Source organism: Channa argus, chromosome 4, assembly GCF_033026475.1.
Source record: "Channa argus isolate prfri chromosome 4, Channa argus male v1.0, whole genome shotgun sequence".
NCBI classification, from domain to species: Eukaryota; Metazoa; Chordata; class Actinopteri; order Anabantiformes; family Channidae; genus Channa; species Channa argus.
The window spans coordinates 10,223,302-10,244,568 of record NC_090200.1 but is presented as its reverse complement, the minus strand read 5'-3'; the positions used below and the strand labels follow the sequence as shown (position 1 = coordinate 10,244,568).

General features: G+C 39.0%; 2 protein-coding genes across 2 annotated transcripts in view; one reads left to right on the top strand and one right to left on the bottom strand.

Annotated features, from left to right (window-relative positions):
* Positions 1 to 21,267, bottom strand: part of nell2a (neural EGFL like 2a) — a 72,170-nt gene that overhangs the window by 18,774 nt on the left and 32,129 nt on the right. Inside the window, exons 13-15 of the mRNA XM_067501745.1 lie at positions 13,845 to 13,970; positions 5,069 to 5,191; positions 2,832 to 2,927 (exon numbers count right to left, since the gene is read on the bottom strand). Coding sequence (XP_067357846.1) covers positions 2,832 to 2,927; positions 5,069 to 5,191; positions 13,845 to 13,970 — 345 coding nt within the window. The remainder of the gene's footprint in view (positions 1 to 2,831; positions 2,928 to 5,068; positions 5,192 to 13,844; positions 13,971 to 21,267) is intronic.
* tmem117 (transmembrane protein 117) overlaps positions 1 to 21,267 on the top strand; it is a 100,710-nt gene that overhangs the window by 67,854 nt on the left and 11,589 nt on the right. The gene's annotated exons all lie outside the window — the stretch shown is intronic.

The following is a 21,267-nucleotide window of genomic DNA, read 5'->3' as shown; positions in this document are numbered from 1 at the left end:
ACAGTACATTAACCTTCTCCAGTAGACACATCCTTTACTGGGAGTTCCTGTCACTCTAAGGAGACAACAACCCCCTTTCACACTGCATGACTGGTGAAGTCTCTAAACAGTGCCAGAGGTTTTAACCCCATAGAAAGGGGCCCAGATGAACAACCTGGACTATAAAATCACAAGAAAAAAAGAAAAAATAAATAGACACATGAGGATGGTAGCTATCACAGAGCTGACTTGGACTAGATCGGGAGGCAGTCAAATTTGGGGAGGAGAGAGTGAGAGAGAAAGAGAGAGAGACACACACACAGCAGCAGCAGCAGCTGTGGTGACAAACATCTTGTCGCCTGAGGCACGAGGAGCGTGCGGGTTCTTTGGCGTGCATGTGAGCGCTTGTTTGTGTTTGCGTCCATGAACCCTGAATTCTAATAAGCTTCAATGATGATGAGTAGAGAGGAGCCTAAAAAACTGCTCGCTGAGCCATCATACTTGGCTGATTCTCTCTCGTGGAGTGATTAGAGAAACAGACAAATGTATTTATGGAGAAAATTGCAAGCAAACATTTAATGGAGAAAATATCTAAAGGTTGGTTTACCCAAAGTACATAAAACATATTTTCTAACTAATCCATACAGTTAGTTTGGGATATCTGTGTCCACCTCCGTACTTTGGAGGTAGATAGTTTTTTGCTCAAGATGCTCATAGCATTGAAGAATTACAGCTCTGTTTTGTCTGTCCTGTGAACATTTAGCCAGCTTAGGCCTGGGTTACCAGAGAAAGAAATATCTAGCACGGTTTGGTACAAGTACAAAAAGTCCAATTTACCCCGCTTTAACAATCAGTCCTCATTTTTCTTCTTATATCAAAGCTATTTGATGAATCCTGATTATTATAGCCTTGTAATTAATGTGCATAGAGTTTTCAAGGATTTGCTTTTTTTTTATTTTTTGCCTGTGTATTTGATGGAGAGTCAGTTTAGACACAAAATGTACTGAAATTTGTTATAAGAAAGCAATATGGACCTTAAAACATTTTGGGGACTTGGTTATTTGAGTTTTTGAGAAAATCAATATACATTTTCATTCAGTTTAACTGTGACTTATTCATTCATGGTGTATTGAGTACAAGGTGTAATGAAAGAGCCAAAATGTGGTTGTCAAAATTCTCATGTGAGTGATTGAAGCTTGTACTTAATTCACTTGTGCAATTGTTTGACCCCGTGAATGACCCCGTGTGGTCAATACGCGGTTTGGCTTTTAATCATGCAGCCAATATAATACAGGCTTTTAAATCCTTTGTTCTTTGCTTTGTCTTTTTAAGAAATGCATGCCATTTTTGGTGAGATGTCCATTCCTTAAAGACAAACAGAAATGTTTCTTCCAAAACTGATTTATTTCTAGACTTCTGTTTTGAGATATCTAGCAATGAAAAGGATCACCTTGGACAAAACGATTGTAGCTGTAAGAACTTTCCTTTGACAGACTATTCTGCAGCTGTTTTTGAGACACAGAACAATCACAACAGCGAGTAAAGCAAGAAAGGCAGACAAAGAGAGAAAGTCCAGGATCTAAAACACTATACTGTAGAAGGTAATGAAATGTGTGATTGCCTGGACTGTGCTATTACTAAGGGACGAGGTCCTCAGAACCTTCTCTGCTGCAAAATGAAGAGGAGGATAAGTCATTATAGTTGAGGTCTGTTAACACATTCTCTGTAGCTCCCCCCACACACATACACACACATACTCTCTTTCTTTCCTCGGCATCTCAGAGCAGCACCATGAGGAAATTCATTTACTTTAAGACGGGCAGTAAAAAGGACGCCTCGTAAAAAAAAAGGTCCTTTATGAGCAATCAATACCTGAACCAATGAGTTTGCTTCACTCAAACACGAACGCACACACTGAGAGAACTGTCATGACTTGACTTTCTAGCAGTTTGGCAGCTTGTCTCTTGAAGGACACCCCACAAAAGGTTGAAACTGGGCATGAGAGAAGGATGGTGCTGCTGTAGATTAGACATACGGCGCATCGCGCACAACCACAAGGATTATGGTCTCTCTCGTTTCCCTTAAATCACCAGCACAGTATACAGGATTCAAAACCCCAAGTCATATCACGATCCTGTGTGTGTGTGTGTTTCCATGCATGAGAGCAAGCAGTGATATGGTCTCTGCAATAAACACAAGCTGATTTAATGCTCGGTAAAGCTATCATGCCTTATCGGATATTGTGTATAAGGAGTTGGTGCAGTTGTAATTTGGAGCCTAGGAGGAGGAATGCCACGCTGATTAATACAGTATAGGCTGTGATATGAGGTAATTCCCATACTGCTGCAATTGCAGTTCAAATCCTCCATAGGGCTACTGGAAGAGGTACAAGCTCATTATTCACCGCAGAGTGCAGACCCACACAGTCTGACGCATGCACAGACACACAGTGAGCCACAAGCACGTTCAAAAACACAAAAACAGGGAATGCAGCCACGAGTGTCACCAATGAAAACGTGAGCATTTCCACACCAGCTGTGTGTAAGGGTCAGAGCAAAGCCCGCCCCACTAAGAAAGAATAATCACTAGCTTTTTAAACAAGAGCCCAAATATGCCAAGAAAACTAAAGCAACAACTTTGATCCTAAATTTCTACAGTAATCCTTCCTCCTCTTTCTTTTTTTGTCCATTTCCTGTTGGCCCGGGAGGACGTTAAACGCCTCCTCATTTTACGTCACCTCTCTTCTCCTCTCCCTGCATCCCGTCCCTTCTTAAACATTCAGCCACATTCAGTCTTCCTTGAGCTATTTTCGAAGAAAGGAACGTAGGAGTGGACCTAAAAGTAACTCTTACCTGTCTCGCATCTCTTCCCAGTAAATCCTTGCTGGCAAACACAGTTGTTAGGTGAGATGCAGGTCCCACCATTCTGGCACAATCCCTCACACATAGCTAGAGGTAAACCAGAAAAGAGCCATTACTTACTGAGACAAATGAGCATTAACTATGTAATTAGACCAGCAGCAGCATATGTATTTGCATACTGAATATGAGCTAATTTGGTGATGTGATTCATTACAGGCTCGTGCAATATTATTCCACATGATTAATGCATCTTATGAAGGTTAATTCAAAAATGGTCATTTTTTTCTCATAGTGTTGGCTAATGTATCCCTAAAACACAGACAAGCCACTGACGTTGACAGACTGTAATAAGAGTAATTGAAATGCAATATATTGTATACTGGTCAACATCCCCAAATCCTCAATTTAATACAATTTACTGTTTTTAGCTAAAGCCTAAGAAGAACAAAGTCACTTCATTTAAAAAAACAGATATGTCTTACTAATTAAACTATAATGATAATGATGATAATTTGTCCTCCTTTACTGTGATACAGACTTGCACAAATCTGTGGAGATATGTTTTGCCATTGATTCTTTCCAGCTGCTCTTTGCTGGTGTATTTTTATTAATTCTCCAGAGGTGTTCCATAGGATTTAGTCAATGTACACGGCAAGTCAGCGTTCACTTTTTTTCTTTATAAACTCGTGTGGATGTTATTGCCTTGTGTTTGGGATCATGTTGGGAAGTTGCTTAAAACTTCTAAAAGCTTGGAGTCATCTGTTTTTTACTTGTAGAGCATTTGGGTTTAGGAACTTGCATTCATAGTAAATCTACATTATAAATACCATACATGTATTTTCTTTCTGCAACTCAGAAGCTCTTATTGGATTTTTGTGTGGTCGCGTAGGTAGTGAATTGTGTGTGGTGTCATTTTTCAAGGACAACAACTGCTTTATTGGTAGCATCTCTTTACTTTCAAAATGGTGTTTCTTAGTATTTCATAAAATATCTCATCATGTAGAGTCCTGCTTTGAACACCATACAGTCACAATCACTTTTGTTGCAGCAATCTCGGACTGACTTTTGTTATAATGATCACGATTGTACTCAGTGTGCGTCAGCAAAATACACAATTGGCACCATGCTTTCCGAGAATAAAGAATGGGTAGTACTGGAAACAAAACAGGCCCTAAAAGGAGCCCCACACAGTGCTTCCAATTTATACTGCACTTCCATTAAGTTGGGAAAATCACAGCAGACAGATTTTAATTAAGTGATGGTCAAAACTAACAAGTCTGGATTAAGTTCTTATAATGCAATGGAGGGCATATTTTCATCTTATTCTCTCTCTGCCGTCATGTTAACCCCGACAACATTACAATGACTCCATCAGGATTATTTCTGGATGAAACAAAATGGCTCATTAATTTATTAAAGTTGAACTGGAGCCAACGAAAATAAATCAGCTTTCACATGATGTGTAGTGCTTCGTTTTCTGAACAGACTGGTATTCGTGTTGAAAATCAGGGCAGTTCCACTTTAAATAGATTTCTAATCAAAGGATTGATTACCTAGCTGAGGTCAGGTCAGGTTTTCTAGTAAGAGCAGAGATTACAAATAAAACAGCAAACACAGAGAATCACTCATTAACCCTGGGTCACAGCAGCCTTTTCAGTAGGTGCCGGTGAGAATACAACCAGTACAATGCAGTTTACATGGTGGTGATAAGAGCACAGTAACCTCTAAATGTCAGACACAAATATGAGAAACTTTTAAATAATAAAGGTCTTTAACTGGGACTTTTTTGCATGGACATTCCTGAACTCATGAGGAGAAGTCTTGATTTTGTGTAATAGATTCGTCTTATTTTTTATTGAGACATATTACTAATTCATGTTGCTCAGTGCAAATCATTCCTGTCGACAATGAAGGTGCTGTGCTGATTTCTGGTACCAAACAGAAATTTGAAACACGTTCCGTATGTTTCACAAAAATGTAACTAAAACTATATATAAAATATCTGTGCACACAATTCATTGATCAATCGTCTCCCTGAAGAGAAAAAAAACATTTGTTGTGTATTTTAGAAGAGATCGCAGATTAAGTGGATTTCATATGTTATTGTTGTGATATATGATTATTTAAGGGTTCGTCTGTCTGCAAAAGGAGTTCATGTCTGTCAAGACTGTATTTTTTCTGTTCATCTCTTAGACAGTAAATATTGTAACTAGCATTGTGCTGCTCACCTTTGCAGACTGTCCCATTTCCAGTGTAGCCAGGCTTACAGGAGCAGCTGTGGCCTCCGACCATGTTGAAGCACAACGCGTTCTCGTCACAGTTTTGGAGTCCGCTGAGGCACTCGTCATGCTCTGAAAACATACAACGATTCTTTTGTCATGTTTTGATATTAAATTAAACTATAAAGAATGAGGAATGCTTGATTAAAGAAAACGGAATGTTTGACGGCATGTAAATATAAGCAATGATCGCTGGCACCTGGTATTTTGTTTTACTTTCCATTAGAAACACACCCAACTGGATTAAATGACTTGAAAGTAGATAAGTGAGTTTAATAATAAAAGAATCTGTGACAAACAGCTGACTGAAGAACGAGACATATCTCTATCTCTCATCATGATCAGCCATAAAAAATTGTTTCAGATGTTTTGCTGTAATTTGTTGGCTTTGTTTGGCAATAATATTGAAAATGAACTCTCTCAAAGATGAATCTGAGCTTTATAACAGATAAAAAGAAACTCCATAATTTGCACATACTGTTTACTTCACATTAATGAGGCGACTGATAAACGTGTTGCATTTTGCATTCATGAGCCCCCAAGTGCTGTAGATTGGTTCAAATGGCGGGTGAGTACTAAGAGAAATATTTTCAATACGTTTCATACAAGCATTAACGAAACGTCCCCTTTGAACCAGGACTCCCAAGCTCTCATTGCCGCTGCTGTCGTGTTAGTGATATGATGTGTTATGAATCGCTGACAAGCCCAAAAAATGGCTAGAGCCCATGCCATTGTGCTGTATCCAACCAGGAGACAAATCTCTTTCCTTTAAGTGAAAAAAACCTGAAAAGGACACAGTCGAAGTGGCCAAATGCAAAGCGATCAAAGCCAGAAGTAAAAGCTACTGAACAAATCCAAGCACAACTATTGTAACGATAACACTCAAAAAACATGAATGAGCTGCTGAATAAGATAATAGATCACAACTTTGATAACATTTTCACTGATGCAGTAAGATCAGTGATTTAAAAGAAGTTAATTAAAAGTCAGTACACCAGATACTATCCACTGTACAATATGTATAGGATCCTATAGGAATCTAATCAATATAGGATTATAATACGGAGAGTACAGAGTGAGATTATAAACTAATAAAGCAGTGCTGTTTCATCAACCGTACAAATTGTTAAAATTGTTTAGTGCCTTGATTGTGATAGTAAAAAATCATCATGCTGGGTGGATAATGTCACCCAAATTATGAAAAGTAGACCAGTGTGGGTACAGGTCCTTAATGATGAGTAAAACCAGAATTTATTAGTGCAGCCGTGTTCCATTATAGCCTACACTTGGTGTTACAAAAATAACACAGAACTATTTAAACTAATAAGGAATCATTTCATACAGTTCATAAATAGGCCTCTTTAGAGTAAATGTTGTAAATGAGCTAATTTGAAGCTGCAGGGGAGAAGCTTTTTTATTTTTATGTTGATATCCCACCCAGTGTTTGGATTTCATATTTAATTGCAAGGAGACTTTGAACTGAGATAAATGTGGTTTGACTGCTTTCTGAGAATAGTGAACTTCACCACTTGGTCACCACAGATTCGAAGTATTATTATCTTTCCGGTGTCATTAAGGTGCGTTACATCAGAAGGTTATAGCCTGCATTATGTCAGATATTATAACATCCGCCCACTCTTAGTCTGTTAGCAGCACCTGGACTAATTCCAGTGCTGAGTATCATCAACATTTTGCACTGCTGATTACTGTTGGACACCATCTTACTATGCTGACTTATGAAACGCCTCTGGTCTTATCCTCGAGGGCTTCCATGTTTGTTTGCATGCTGAGATGTTTTTATTTGAAATCCCTGCTGCAGCCCACTACTCTAACTACAAAGGCAACTGAAAATCTCATTTGATACTGACTCAAGACATAAACTCTACAGTTATAGAGCTATATAGCATGTAAGTCGTGTCTCCATACGAACAGGCACTTTAAAGCTCAGCCTTTATCTACCCCTGAAAACAAAGGTAAATCTTTATCTCTCTAAGACAAACAAAAGAATACTGGTCTATTGTGTTTTGGAGATTCACATAAATATTGCTTTCTGATAAATTCTTGCTTATCGAACAATACATCTGCTGCAGCGTAGACAACTTTCCTGCACTTGTTTTAACCTTCTTTTTCTACTTATTTCACAGTTCAACACAGTAATGCCTCACAAAGATGCAACACAGAATGAAAGGGTAATGGTCATGAAATGTTCCATCTTTTGGCAAGAAAGCTTTTGGTCTAACTAAAGTCTTTTAAAAATATCTAGTAATTTTGCCAAAAACATGTTCCTTTCGTTTTATACCCTGTTTATAGTGCAGAGAGAAGAGGGTGAATGAATCACTTTCAAAATAGTTACGAAAACACAAACAGACTTCAGTGCTAATCTGGGGGCAACATTTTGGACTGCTTCTTCTTCTTTTTTTTTCCCTCAGCTGTTTCCTTTCGCACATTTTGTTCACCAACACCGGGCAGATCTCTGGAGCTTTGCTCACCAACAGAGATACATTTTTGTGTGCAGTGCACAACTTGGAGCTCTTTAAATGCATACAATTGTAAAAGATGGCGAGATCTGAGGACTGAAAGATGACATGGGAGGAGTGAGAGGATCAGAAATCTGAATGCTTGTTGCAGGAGACTTGAGCCACATCGTCCATTTCCCTCCCTTCATCCAATCCATTATATCTCCCGAACAGACAATGAGCTCATCCAAATTGAAAGTGACATTGTGATGAGCTCTTCCATCGAGGGTCTGATGCGTGTGTGTTTGTGTGTGTGATGGATTGAAGGGCACTTAGGAGGGCCCGCTGCTCCGCTCTGGTTGCTGCATCACATGTATCTCACACACACCTGCTGTTGAGTACAATTAAAGTCTGCTCATAGGCGCAAAAACAGTAAGAGGAGCACGAGATAGAGGAAGGACTTTAAAGCGTTTTTTTTTTTTATTTTCCCAAGGTCACATCTGCCAGAGCAGAAAACAATCAGCCATCAGTCGGTATAGACATGGCAGCAGAGCTACTCTGCGTGTTTGTGAGTGTGTAGATTATAACCATGACCCTTAAGTTAAGTATTGGTAACTTATAATATTGGTTATCAGGAAATTTAGGCTGAATACACTCCTGCACCTCTAAAATTTATCACCAACTTATCACCAAACCTTTGGGTGCAAGCGTGAGAGAGGTATTTCCTCGCTGACTGCCGCTGCTCAGGCTGCAGACAGATAAACAATCAATTATGTACAGCCTGTCACCAGGGATCTTTCTCTAGCCGTTTCTCCTCCTGCTTGACTCCCTCCCTTCTGCCAAAACAACACAGGCTCAGTGAGGTCTGACCTCAGGCTGCTTTCCACTAAATATTGTAGCCACAACTTTAACTTTCCAGTTTCAGGCCTTTGAGAGGATGATGATATTATTATACACAGGTCAGGAAAAAAGAAAAAAAAAACTTTTTATTTTTTTTGCATCCACAGTTACTCTAGATTGCTAGGCAGACAAAAAATGGTAGAAAGAAATGAACCACCAAAGAGGCGTAGCACATTTTAATGCTACCATTGTAAATGTTTTCTTCTTTTTTGCTAAGGTCATGGTAGTTTCATTACTATGAACTTATCTGCTTTATAATGCACTGACTTATTAGGAAATCATTGTTAAATGTCCGAGTGGTGTGGCAGCCAAAGCATGTGCTCCGAGGTTTACTTTGTTGGCCAAAAGTTGGATTTCAAAGGGAAATTTTCAGGAGGAGTAAAGTCTTTGCAGAAGAAACACACAGGCAAGAGTAGACGAAGAAACGGTCACAGAATAAAATCTTTCAACGTATTTAAAAGTTTCATCAGAGCAAAGGAAACTTTGTCTTTGTGACTGCTGTGAATTTGGGCATTGTTGTTCTGTGTCAGTCTCCATTTCCTTTGAATGCTCAATGCCTAAAATTACCCAGTGTGTCCACAAGGCAATGACGGTGACCACTACAAGCTAGAAAGAATAAATGTAGGATTTATTATTATACTTTTAAAATGTTGGCTTTGCAGATGTTCTGCGAAGAACTAATGAAAAATAGTCAATGTCAATTTGTAGAAGAAAACTACACAGAATGTGTTCATCATTATCCTCTGTATCAGAGGCAAATAAAATATTTACTCAAAGTATCTACGCTATCCTTTTATTCACTGAGAATTTATATGGATAAAAGAGGCAAAAACTCCCCTGAGCTCTCAGGCCCTTTAAGTCGTGAGACTGAAAGTCAAATTTTCTGATCTCTGCTGTGAATGACCCCCCGCTCCACCTCTGGCTCCTGTCAGTTTCTTCCTTCCAGCTTTTCTACCATTCATCTGCCACAGGGGTTCGGGTCGGGTTATCACAGGATTATAACAAGGACACACACCCTGGATACACACTCTGGGCACAAGCGCATGCATGCACATGTACACCTACCTCACACCTCAGGACAGCAGTCTTTAATAACATTCAAAGGGAGAGCATATCAAATCCGCTACCTTTCAGGGATTAGCTGCTAATCTCACGGAGCGAGGAGCACCTCGGGCACTTTGGGGGAAAGACGGAGAGTAGAGGGGAAGAAAGAGGAGGATTCTTGACCTTCAAGATCAAGGATGAAGTGCAAGTCAAAGAAAAGGGCAGAATAAAGTCGGGGATGTTTCTTTTACTAACGGCTCCACTGGGCTGCGTCACGAAATTTGGTTGTACATATTTGTACATGAAGTCCACAAATATGTTCTAGTCTGCCACCAGCTGTGATCTAAACCCCTGACCTCCCCCACTGCAGGTGGTCATGATGTAAAATACAGATTTCTGTCCGAGCTTGCTGACCCCCGACAGGCTGAGGAGGACTATAACCAGGGCTCTGTGCTGTGTCGTCCAGGCCTAAATCTGTGGATTAGTCCTTTACAGTAATCCACTATTCTGCACATAAACACTGAGCCATGAAATGAACTACAGTCAACTTAATCCTCTTTACCAGGCAGACTGATTCACATATGACATGCTAATGCATGGGGAAATACTGCTATCAATACGGAGACATTGTGCTGAGTTTGCAATACGTTAATTGATGAAAGCTATCGAGGATGATAAAGACCCTCATATATCATGCAAATGTACAATGTCAATAGGTACTGAAGGGGTTGGTTTAATGTTTCCTTCCACAGCTGCAATATTTCTTGTGGGCAACATAGTGGAATCAGCACTCCCTTCGGACTCTTTTCAAACACAAGCAGATGTTCAATTGCTATTAATAAATAGCAGATTTCAGCAGCTGTTAACTTAACGTCTTCCTGCTTTTATTGTCAATTAGTGCCACCAGGATTACAGAGGTAACATTACAGTAAACTCAGCTTATCAATACAGATACAGCCTATTGTGCCCTCCATGATATATTTATTATTTTCTTTATTTAAGGGCCCTGAATGTTGCTGTAGACACCTGTACTGACCAAAACCTAAAAGGTGGAATGTGCCTATATAGGTGACAGTGTTCAGTATCAAGCACTGATGGGGGACGTGTGGGAGCTGATAGTCCAATAAATCAGTGGGGAGATTACGGCGGTAATTTGATTGAAGCTGGGAAAAAGTCATTACATCAAGCCTCTGCATAAGCCTTGGCTTAATCACACAAATTGACTTTTATAAGGAGACACATTCTACTATAGTGACTTGAAGGCATTTTAATAGGAAACTACATAAAATATAGTGACACAGTTTAATCCAGTGGGTTTGGGGGAATTAATCTTCATTGTGAATCTGTGCAATGAGCACACAGCGAAAGTAAGACAAATGAGCACAAAATAAAACTTGCCCTGGAGCTCAGAAGATTAGAGAAAAAACAATGAATGACATCACATAAGGTACAGTGACTGTCTGCAGATAATATGGAAAAGGACTGAGCAAGCAGATTTATTTCATTCTCGAAATGAATCACAAGAGCACAAGAAAAGAGATGAATGCGCATTTGTGACTCCCTTAAAAAAAAAACAATTCTTCAGTCTCATTTCTAACTCATTTACGTCTATCAGAGTGCTGTTCACAAAAAGTCACCGTGCCCTATTATTTCCTGCTTTCCAGTGATAGGGGAAGAGAGAAGCTCCACAGGGAGCCCAGATGGAGCAGGAAATGGGAGTTTTCACCGGGTGTTTGTTGTGTTGCTGAATCTTACGGCTTCAATTCAAACTCCAATGGCACGGCAGGAAGGCTGTGGGCCTAAACCCTCCGGCGCACAGCGCAGGCGGCAGCCGGCCCCTTCACTCTGCTGAGTTGCATTGGTGCAAATTGCTGTTTTAATTACAGACGAGGAGGAAATGCAGTATGTTGCCTCCTATTCGGAGATGATGCACACAAGGAGAGACTCGTGCATCGTGTTTCACAAGCTGCAAACAACTGCTGAGGAATGAGGCGGATCTGCCGCCGATCGCTGTGGAATTACTGTGTATTACTACAGACAAAGGACAGAGGCGGGACATTATAGAAGGACAGAGACAGATGTGTTTTACTCTGCATGTGGTCCTGTATTTGGCGTTACATCAAAGCCATAACTTTAAATAACTTTAGAGGTGACCTTACAGGAGTCCTTATGAAGTAGTTCTGTGCAGCGCAGCATCCTTTACATCTGACATTATTATTATAATTAAATCTTCAGTGCAGATTTTCATCAGCCCTTTTGTCTCGGTAATTCTGACATTTGATTTTTTTTTCTACATGTGCTGATACACCACCTTCTTTTTTTTGTGTTCTCCTTAAATTCCTTTGCAAACTTCTTTATCTAGTGTTTTTCTATTTGGTATTTATCTCAAGATTGCGGCCAGTGTTTGTTAAAATACACAAAAACACAACTTCATACATCATTTATATTAATATATATGCATAAATAAAATAACATAAATACAATCAATATTGCTGATTAGCTTTAAGATTCTCCTAAGCTGTCTACTGTAAGTACTGAAGAGTAAATAAAGTGAGCACAAGGTGATGGTGGTTCTTTCACAGCCAGCTTTTGTTACCAGGCCCCTGACAGACAGACTTTCTGGTCAGTGCTTCATACTCACTTCGGCTTATATATAATTAGTTAAAAATAACTTTGCTTCTCATTTCAAATGAAGTTATTTTCACCTTATTTTAAAACATCCCTAGTGTTTCCATCCCACAGATCTACAAAAGATAAATGCTGGTTGGCTGGTTTTTTTAATTTGGTTTATTTCTCTTTTGTTTATGAAACTATTTGTGAAATCTACACTAACCTGAAGACAAACTACAGTGAAAAAAGCACTTATGAACAAGCAGGGCTACTACTGCTTCTACTGTACCATAGTCACCTAAACACAGACAGAGAACAAAGACTGGGAATCAGCAGCACAATCTTTTTACATCGATTTGGTTCACTTTTGAAATTGACTTTGGTTTTAACTTTGATCAGGAACAAATGGGTCTGCCGCCTCGTCTCACAGTCTCTCTGTTTCTCAGGTTCTCAGTGCCTTCCTTTCTCCTTATCATGCGCACGCGCACACACACATACACACACACACACACACACCAGACTGTCCACACACACACATACACGGCACATACACAAATGCACTCACACACTTCCAAAAAGGCCTGAAGTTAATCTATTTTTGTTGTTGTTATTGAAGTTTTCAGAGGATACAATTCTTCACACCAACATTGGGAATCACTTTTAAAAAGCTTAGAGTTGCAAATATGTCAAAAAAACAAAACAACTTGGCCTCAAAAAATAATAGTGTTGAGAGATATTAACATTTTCTGACAGAAAAACGGTCTGCAATTACATCTGGTTTTAACAAAACAGGGAGATAGATATGCTTTGTCATCTACACAAAGCAAGCTCTATCTAAAATTGATCTGACACTTTCTCTCGATGTTCAGTCTTTACTGCACTGGCAGTTTGTGCTGAATCATAAAGTAGTAAAGCTGCTATCGATTTATGTCTGTGTGCTTTATTTTTAAATGGTGCTAGCAATCCGACCAAAACCAACAGGAGCAAATCAAACTCTGACATTCATCCCTATGCATATTAAATGAACAGACTGCACATAATTATAGGGCGACAGATTCACAGACGAATGTGTCTAACCAGCCACCGTCTGGAATATTACGAACAAAAAAAGAAAATGTAGAGGTGGTGTAGCACATGTTTAAGCTTTACAGTGTGTTTTACAAGTGTTGGATGATAGTTCTCTCTCTCAGTCTCCTTCTTTTCGTTTCGGCTGTTCCCTTTCAGGGGTCGCCACAGCGAATCATGTGCCTCCATCTAACCCTGTCCTCTGCATCCTCTTCTCTCACTCATGAAATGAATATCTATTACACAGTTTTCCTATTCTGTCTGACACTGCAATAATCACAGTGTTTATACCTAAAGGTCTGCCTCTTCCTCTTTGAGTCTCTGGAAGTCTGGTGTTTCTCTTGGCTGCAGAATTTATCATCATAAAATCAAATATCATTTCCCAGTGGATGACTAAATCAAATCATGTCTAACTGGGAATAACTCACCGTAGATTACAAAATGCTCCTCTTCAAAATATGTAACTTTCTCTTAGATCCCAACTTTAAATCTACACAGCAATAAAATACCAACCTTATTTAAGCTGCTTCAAATCTGCTACCAACCTCTACAAAAAATAGCTGCTCTAAAAGCTGAAGTCGACAGTGAGGATAAAACTTAGTCTTCCTTACTTAATTCCAGCCTGTCAAAAAGCCAACAGAGGAGCTCACCTGTGCAGGAATAGTCATCGATCCTGATGTAGCCCGTATGGCAGATGCACATGAAGGAGCCAGGGGTGTTAACACACATGGTGTTCTCCCTGCAGTAGTGCTTCCCTTCAGCGCACTCATCAATATCTAAATAAAAAGGGGAGCAAAGAAGAGAGGGAGAGAAAGGTGGGTTAGATGTTGATTGCTGTCACAAAATAATGGGAAAAAAATAACCAGCTAAATGCAAATTCTTATAATCAGCTTTTAAAATCCTCAAAAATGTGAGGTCAATAATTGAATTATGTCCCAGGTATTAATAGAGCATCACATAGAATATACAGTATCGACACCCTCTTGTGGTGCAGATCAAACCTTTTTTCCAATCAATATTCTGTATGGATATTTGAAGCCTCCTAACTAAAGTTCAAGCCTCATGATCAATCTTGATTTACCTCTATTTTTCTAACCCCTTTAGTTTCGGTTTTAGCAGCTTCATCAGTTTTAACTCTTGAAACAAGTTAGAAACGGCCTCAAGACATTGTTCAAAGCCTGAGGTTTTGTTGTTTCTAAGGCTTTGCGGTGTTTGTGGTTTTATCATTTTAAAGCATCTTTGGTAGAAGCAGGGTTTTGAAACTAGTAAAATGTGTAAAGAAGTACATCCCATGATATGTTGCGCAAATCTTCCCTGATCTGTAGAGCGATGGGGGTGGGAATAAATTAGGGAGGAACCCACCCAACTTTGTGTTCACTCAATTTCGCTTCATCAAACAGTAGAGAAATAGCTGAAAGGCTGTGACAGGCAAACAAAGAACGGACAGCAGTGTGTCTACAGAGCTATACTGTAATTTGTTTACATTACACACACATTTAAGCATATTTATTGATGCACCAGTGTTGCATCAGCTCGCCTTCTTATCGTACAAATAAATTAGCTGACCAAGCTTGCTGCTCTTGTTTAATACAGTTGGTGCTGATGTTTATGAGCTTCCTGAATTTATCAAAGATGTTGGAGAAGACCATAGTTGATTTTGGCTTTCATTAGGTTCTAATTATTCATGAAATAACATAAACATGTAGTCACTGTTGATTATCTAAACTGATTTCTATGCTGGTTTGCTTTGGTTTGTCTATGTCTGCAAAAAAAAATACATGTGTAGCTTTTTCTGATCCAGTGCCACCAATGGCAGGTTTACATCATTTGTCTATACCCCCAAACTACTAAAAATCACAGTTACTAAAATAAATCTGTTAGGAAGCGAATGTTTTTTATTGTTATGATGACAATGATAAATATAGTTGTGTAAGAATTTTGCCACTCTTTAAAAAAAACTGTTGGTTTAGAAAAGGGAGCTGTACACAGTTAGGGTTGACTGTACTGTGCCACTTCATTAGATACAATCTGATTCAAGATTTAAGACTCTTTATTTTCGTTTCACACATGGTATTCAAATGCAACCAATACAGCAGTTCTGCCATGGATTCTACTTTTGCAATGTTATAATTTCTCACCTTGTTCACTGAAACTGTCAGAAAGGTCATAGTTCTACTATCTATTTATTATTGAGCTCATAGTTAAAGGTGAATTCATCTTGGAATGTATTATATTTAAAGGTGGTTCTATGTTTAAGTCCCCTCATCTATTTTAAATAAGGTAGTAATAATAATTACTACTACTAATAATAACCACCTCTAATATAATGTACTACTCCACCACACGCTATGTCATCAGTAATAAACACAGTAAAAGCTGAAAATGATAACTCAGTAAGAGCATAAATGACTGATATTAGATTGTACAGGTCTACCTATAAGGAAGAGCCCCGTAAGTGTTTTTCATGTAGTAATATCTGATGTTCTGTTAATTCCTCCATCCATCCTCTCTTTACTTCCTTCTTTGCTCCCATCATGAAATCTTTGTCACCTGAACATAAACACACTTTATTTTGCTCTTCTTGGGTGGACAGTCTCGGTTTTCAGTAGAGACAACGTACCTTTACAGTACCAGTATTATACTCTGGCCTACTTTGGGTGTCACCTCCACCCTGTGAACTACCTTTTACAGTTTGTCCTAGTTGGATCTTGCTACAGAAGATTCCTAAAAGCTCCAGAGCAGCCAGTGGCAAAGGACAATTTATCTTCATCAGCGGAAGACAGAGGTCGAAATGCAGAGGGTCCAAGAGAGGTGGGTGCTGAAGCACTTAAGGTTGCACCACTCGATTTCCAAGCTGCTAAAAGTGAAGCACTACACACAGCACCATAGTTGCGTATTAAACTACTTCTGACCATTCAGCTCATCGTGATGCTTTGAGCATACTTTAAAATTGATATGCTGTGAATGGATACTGAAAGGTGACAATTACTCTGCTAGAACATTTAATTGAAAAGGCCCCTAACAAGCACATGGGTGTTTATGAGGTCCTTGAATTTATGAGAGATAAAGATGAGTATATAAAAACACTCTCAAGAAAAAGTTCTAATCAGGCAGAATAAGTAAAACACCCTTGTGGATTTATGTCTATGACTGGTGGTAAAAATAATACAGTAAAGCAATTTTTTGTCATAAGATCTGAAAATGATTATACAGTAATTACCATGTATGCCCTGAACTATGGAAATATCTTTCTTCCAATGCTGCTTGCTTTACCTTAAAACCATTTAAGGCACCATATCACTGTGCTTTGCCCTTCATCGCAGGAGATAAATGTTGTCCTTACAATCATTTTTATTGCTTGCTGGAAAAAGCTGCCTCAGTGTTTACCTTCTCTCCTCAAATTTAAAACCACTGCTCAGCAGAGCAGATCCAGAACTCATTCGGGTACATCTTCTAATTAGTGATCGTTCCAATTGGTACATTGAATTTAGTAACTTGACGTAATTCCCAACCGTAGCTCCACTCAACTTCAACCTGAGCAGGGGTTTTATTACCTGAACATTGGAAACCATCTTTTTGGGAGTCTGCAAAGTCCCACTGTACACTGGCTGTTTAATATGGAAGTTTTGTGCCAGGCTCACTAAGAATTAACAACCAGGTCTTGAGCTTTAACCCTTTTTAGGTTACTGCTTACTTTTTTTTTTTTTGCCAGTCCAAACTGTAAATTGGGTCTTGTCACTCACCTTGACGGCCATTTCCAGAAAAAAAGCAGTGTGTACCCTAACAAGCAAAAGGCAATTGAGTGAATGCTGGAAAAAAAAAAGTTGTGAACATAGTCAGACACAAGTGAATATTCATCAGTTGGCCATGAAATGTAACTCTAGCACCCAGAAAAAGTAATAGGACTGAACTACTGTTTTGTTTCACATTTGTTTTGCTCTGAATGTCATATCTGTTCTGCCACTGCACAGAATCTGCAGTAATAGCTGCATTTACACTGATCAATAATGAATGTTGAATTATGACATCTGGTTTAATTGTTGTTCTCTTATTTACCTTACTGTAGCTAGGTGGGTATTGAAAAAGCTGATGTCGTGACATTTTGTTAACCATCACTGGGCACAACGCCAGACTAATTTTGAATAAATCAAGAAACAACAACAAACAAGTCTTCCACCCTTAATACCTAGGTCATTTGTGTCTACTTTCTTTTGAGATCAACCGGACTGTTATTGAAAAAGTGCCTGCACATGGGAAGTCAGGCATCTGTTGAAAAAGCACCCCCTCTTGAAGCAAAGCTCTTAAATGGTGGCTGGTGTCACAATACATTTTCACTTTGAACCCTATTAATTACAACTTGGTTAGTGCAGATTTAAGAATATTACTTATTAGATTAGATACTGCTTTGTTTTTACTCACTCTCTTGATTCCATATTTGGATCCATATTAACTGTTGCCTTAGCAACAGCTATTCCTGGGTTCTAACTACATGCCAAACCATCAGACAGAAGATGCACAACTCTGCCACGGAAAACAAAATAATCTTGATAATGTGATGCAACCAAATGCAATTCGATGCAAATAGAAGTCGAACCGAACAAACCCGTTCGTGTAATATGCTCCAGGGTCTAGTTCCTGTTAAGAGTGCAGGTCAAATGTAGGCACTTTTTGAGAGACAAGCTCTGTAGTCCTTGACATTATAGCAATTTATTATTCATTCACTGTATTCAGTGTCTGTAAAAGCACAAGAGGACATTCACCCCTGAATATGTTCTGTGCCAGATGCTTTCGCAAAGAGCACTTGAAATTGAATTTCAATAGATTTGCATTGGAATTCACTTGGTTGTCCTTGGGTATAGAGCATCGCCCACCACCCTATGAACTAAGAGCTCAGCACCTGCTTACAACTGTGCATTCACATTTACTTGGTCTTCCTTTCACAGTTTCATCAATACTCGCTGCCCCCAGCTATTCGAACGCTGCACAGATAAATGAAGCAGGCAGACAATCACCAACCACCTAACTGTATGAAAGTACACATGTCCTTCACTAAATGAATGGAGGTTAATTAAACCCTATCGTTGGCTTCGAGAGAAAGAGAAATAAAGATGTAGAGAGGGTGTGAAGAAATGGGAAGTATGGGCAGTCACAGCAGCGCAGGTAGGGAGAAGAAATGGATTAGAGACAAAGACAGAGTCACAACAAGCAAGGGGAAAATGAGACAGACAGGGAGAGGACATATGACTGAGATAGTGAAGTGAGAGAGGTAGAGGTGGAGATGGGCAAAGTGGTGGATAAAACATACAAAGAGCGGAATGAGAGAGAGAGTAAAAGTGATGAAGTGTGGCGTCTGTGTAAAAGTGAGAACAATTGAGATACCAGGAGAAGAAGATTGAGCTCATAGTGGAGCAGAAGTGGAGAGAAAGCAGCAAAAGGTATTAAATGTCACTGAAGAGCCAGAAAGTCGGAGAACAATTTCAGACTGTCCACAATCGCTAGGCTAACCTTGAGCTGGGGTCCTGCGTGATAGCTTTCCTGCTTGCTGATTGGCCGTCCGTGGCAGCAGCTTTGATTTAGAGCCTATTAACTGTAAGACACCATTCATCCTGCCCTCAGTGACAGCACTTACGTTTGCTAAAACAATATGTTAGGAGGTGAGATGATGAGGGGCGCTGCACAAACGTGAGGGGGAGAGAGACCATCTCCATCTCCATTAACGCACTCAATTTTCTTGATTGGCCTGTCACATGGACACACGTGATGCACCAAGCAAAGAAGGCTGGCCACGAGTCAGCAGTGTCTTTTATCGCTGAATAGAGTGCTGGAGGTCAGTCTCTTGCCACACCACGATGGACGGCCAGAAAACCATTTTTCCCCACCTTTGTGCCTTCCTGCATAACTGCTGAATCAATCACATTGGTACGTCAGGAGGGTGGATGGCTTTGCGTTACTTGGCCAGAAAAAAAAAGGGACGTCCCCTTAGTTCCTGTTTTCAGACAACTGTCAAAGCAAGCTAGAGAGACTTCTGTATCACCATATGAATCACAAATTAAAAGTTTCAAAGTATGAAGAACTCACACTGAACAGTTTCAGCACTACCATATAACATACAACATGTGTGGTATGTTATGTATGGTATATATTATATATGGTTAATTCAATCTGACGTAATACCAACATACTAATCAGCTCACAACTGACAATGCTATGCAGATATAAAACTAACCATGTTGACTATTTCAAGAAGAATAAAGAATGAAGAGAATTACATTCGTTTTGCAGATTTTTCAGCTGAAATCTCACCTGATATTGGTGCTCAATTCAGTCATTTGCCAGTGAAAATCAAAACTTAACATCATTGCAGCAGTTGAACTGAAAATTGAAAGAATCCCCATAATCAATAAAAATTTCATATCAAATATTTTACTATGAAACACTGCATTTAAAAAAAAAAGCACATACCAACAACATACCAAGATATCAGTGGTTTTATTATAGTGGGATCAATAAATATCTATACAAAATTTTATTCTAGTACATTTAGTGTTTTGTTTTTTTTAATTATTATTGAAACTATTTAGTTCAAAGCGGCAAACAAAGGGGCATCATCGTTTCTTAAAGTCATGCAGGTTTCAAATTCAACTTTATCTTAAAAAATGGATGGCAAATCCCAGGAACACATTTCACCCTATCAGAACGGCTTATGAAAGAAACCCTCCCAGATTGACAGATAGCACTGGGTTACAAAGGGCTGGAGGCGAGCTCAGAAGTGGCACCGGGACTCTGGTTATGTATAGACTGTGGTTTACTCTGATGTATTTTATATATGTATTCAATTGCACAGTGATTGTCCTCACTGTCCCACAGTGTTGTTATATCATTGAAGGTCATAAATGTCATAACTAACATTTTTTATTCTGCCATTATTGTTAATCCAAGTCACAGCCATGTAAATAGGGAATGGCAGCTTATCCCTCTCTGCTTGCTTAGCATGTGGTTTTTACTAGTGAGCATCCTCACTATCTGAGTTTCATACAGCACTACACCAAGGTCTGGGAGTAGGGAGATAACACTGCCATTGCCTTTGGATGTCCCACAAAGACACCCAAATCTCTGCCATTGCACCAGCAGCCTCTATTTCCTCCCTTTATCTTTTTCTGTCTTTCTTTTTTCCCATCTATCGCTTTTCCCAACCAGCTCACTCACTCAAGCAGATGGTTTTCAATAAATGGCAAAGGGACCAGCAATGCCCAAACATTGTCTGATATTCCTCAGTAGCCATTTCCCTCATGGCCAGATATGGCAGTAAGAGGAAAGAGCAGAGAGAAAGAGAGCTGTCCCTGCTGGTCGCACAGTGTCCCAGTGGGTGGAGAAAGGTGTCATTAGATCAAATATAAGGTATAGCTGGTGTTTGGGTTGTGTGGAAAAATGTTTTTCAATATTCCTTTTAAATAGATTTATTTTAAAGATTTAATAAAGTAAGTAATCTTGGTGGCTTCTCTAGTTTCTTCAGCACTGCTTTTTGCACTATTCAAATTTCTTTACTGTGGACACTGATTTGCTGCATTAATTCACTTCTTAAACCACGTATTCTCCTTTACCCAGTGTTACCTTTAATATTCACACTCATTTACTAAAACAGTGGCACTGCACATAATAGTACTTATCTCTTACAGATCATTTAAAAATGCCATAAATGAGGTTTGCAATAAGTCATTCAATCCACTAATTAGTGTATGAATGAGTTAAACAGGTAGAGACTATTGTATTTGGTTTACATTTATCTGTTAGCACATTGTGATGCAGCAAATTGTATTGCACAGGGAAACAGTTTAGAAGCTCCATTTCTCAATGCACTCTCCACTTTATGTCATTCAAAAAAAAATAGGGACAAAAGAATGGAATGTCTTTTATTTACTTTGCCTCCTTATTTTTTGCATTTTTGGGCAATAATTATTTTAAATTCTTCTTTAATTTCTATGAAATTAAACAGAGCAGCTAATAGTTTGCTTTCAGAGCCCTTATCTAAATATAAACTATACTTTCCTAAGAGAAAACTTCTCAGTATCTTTA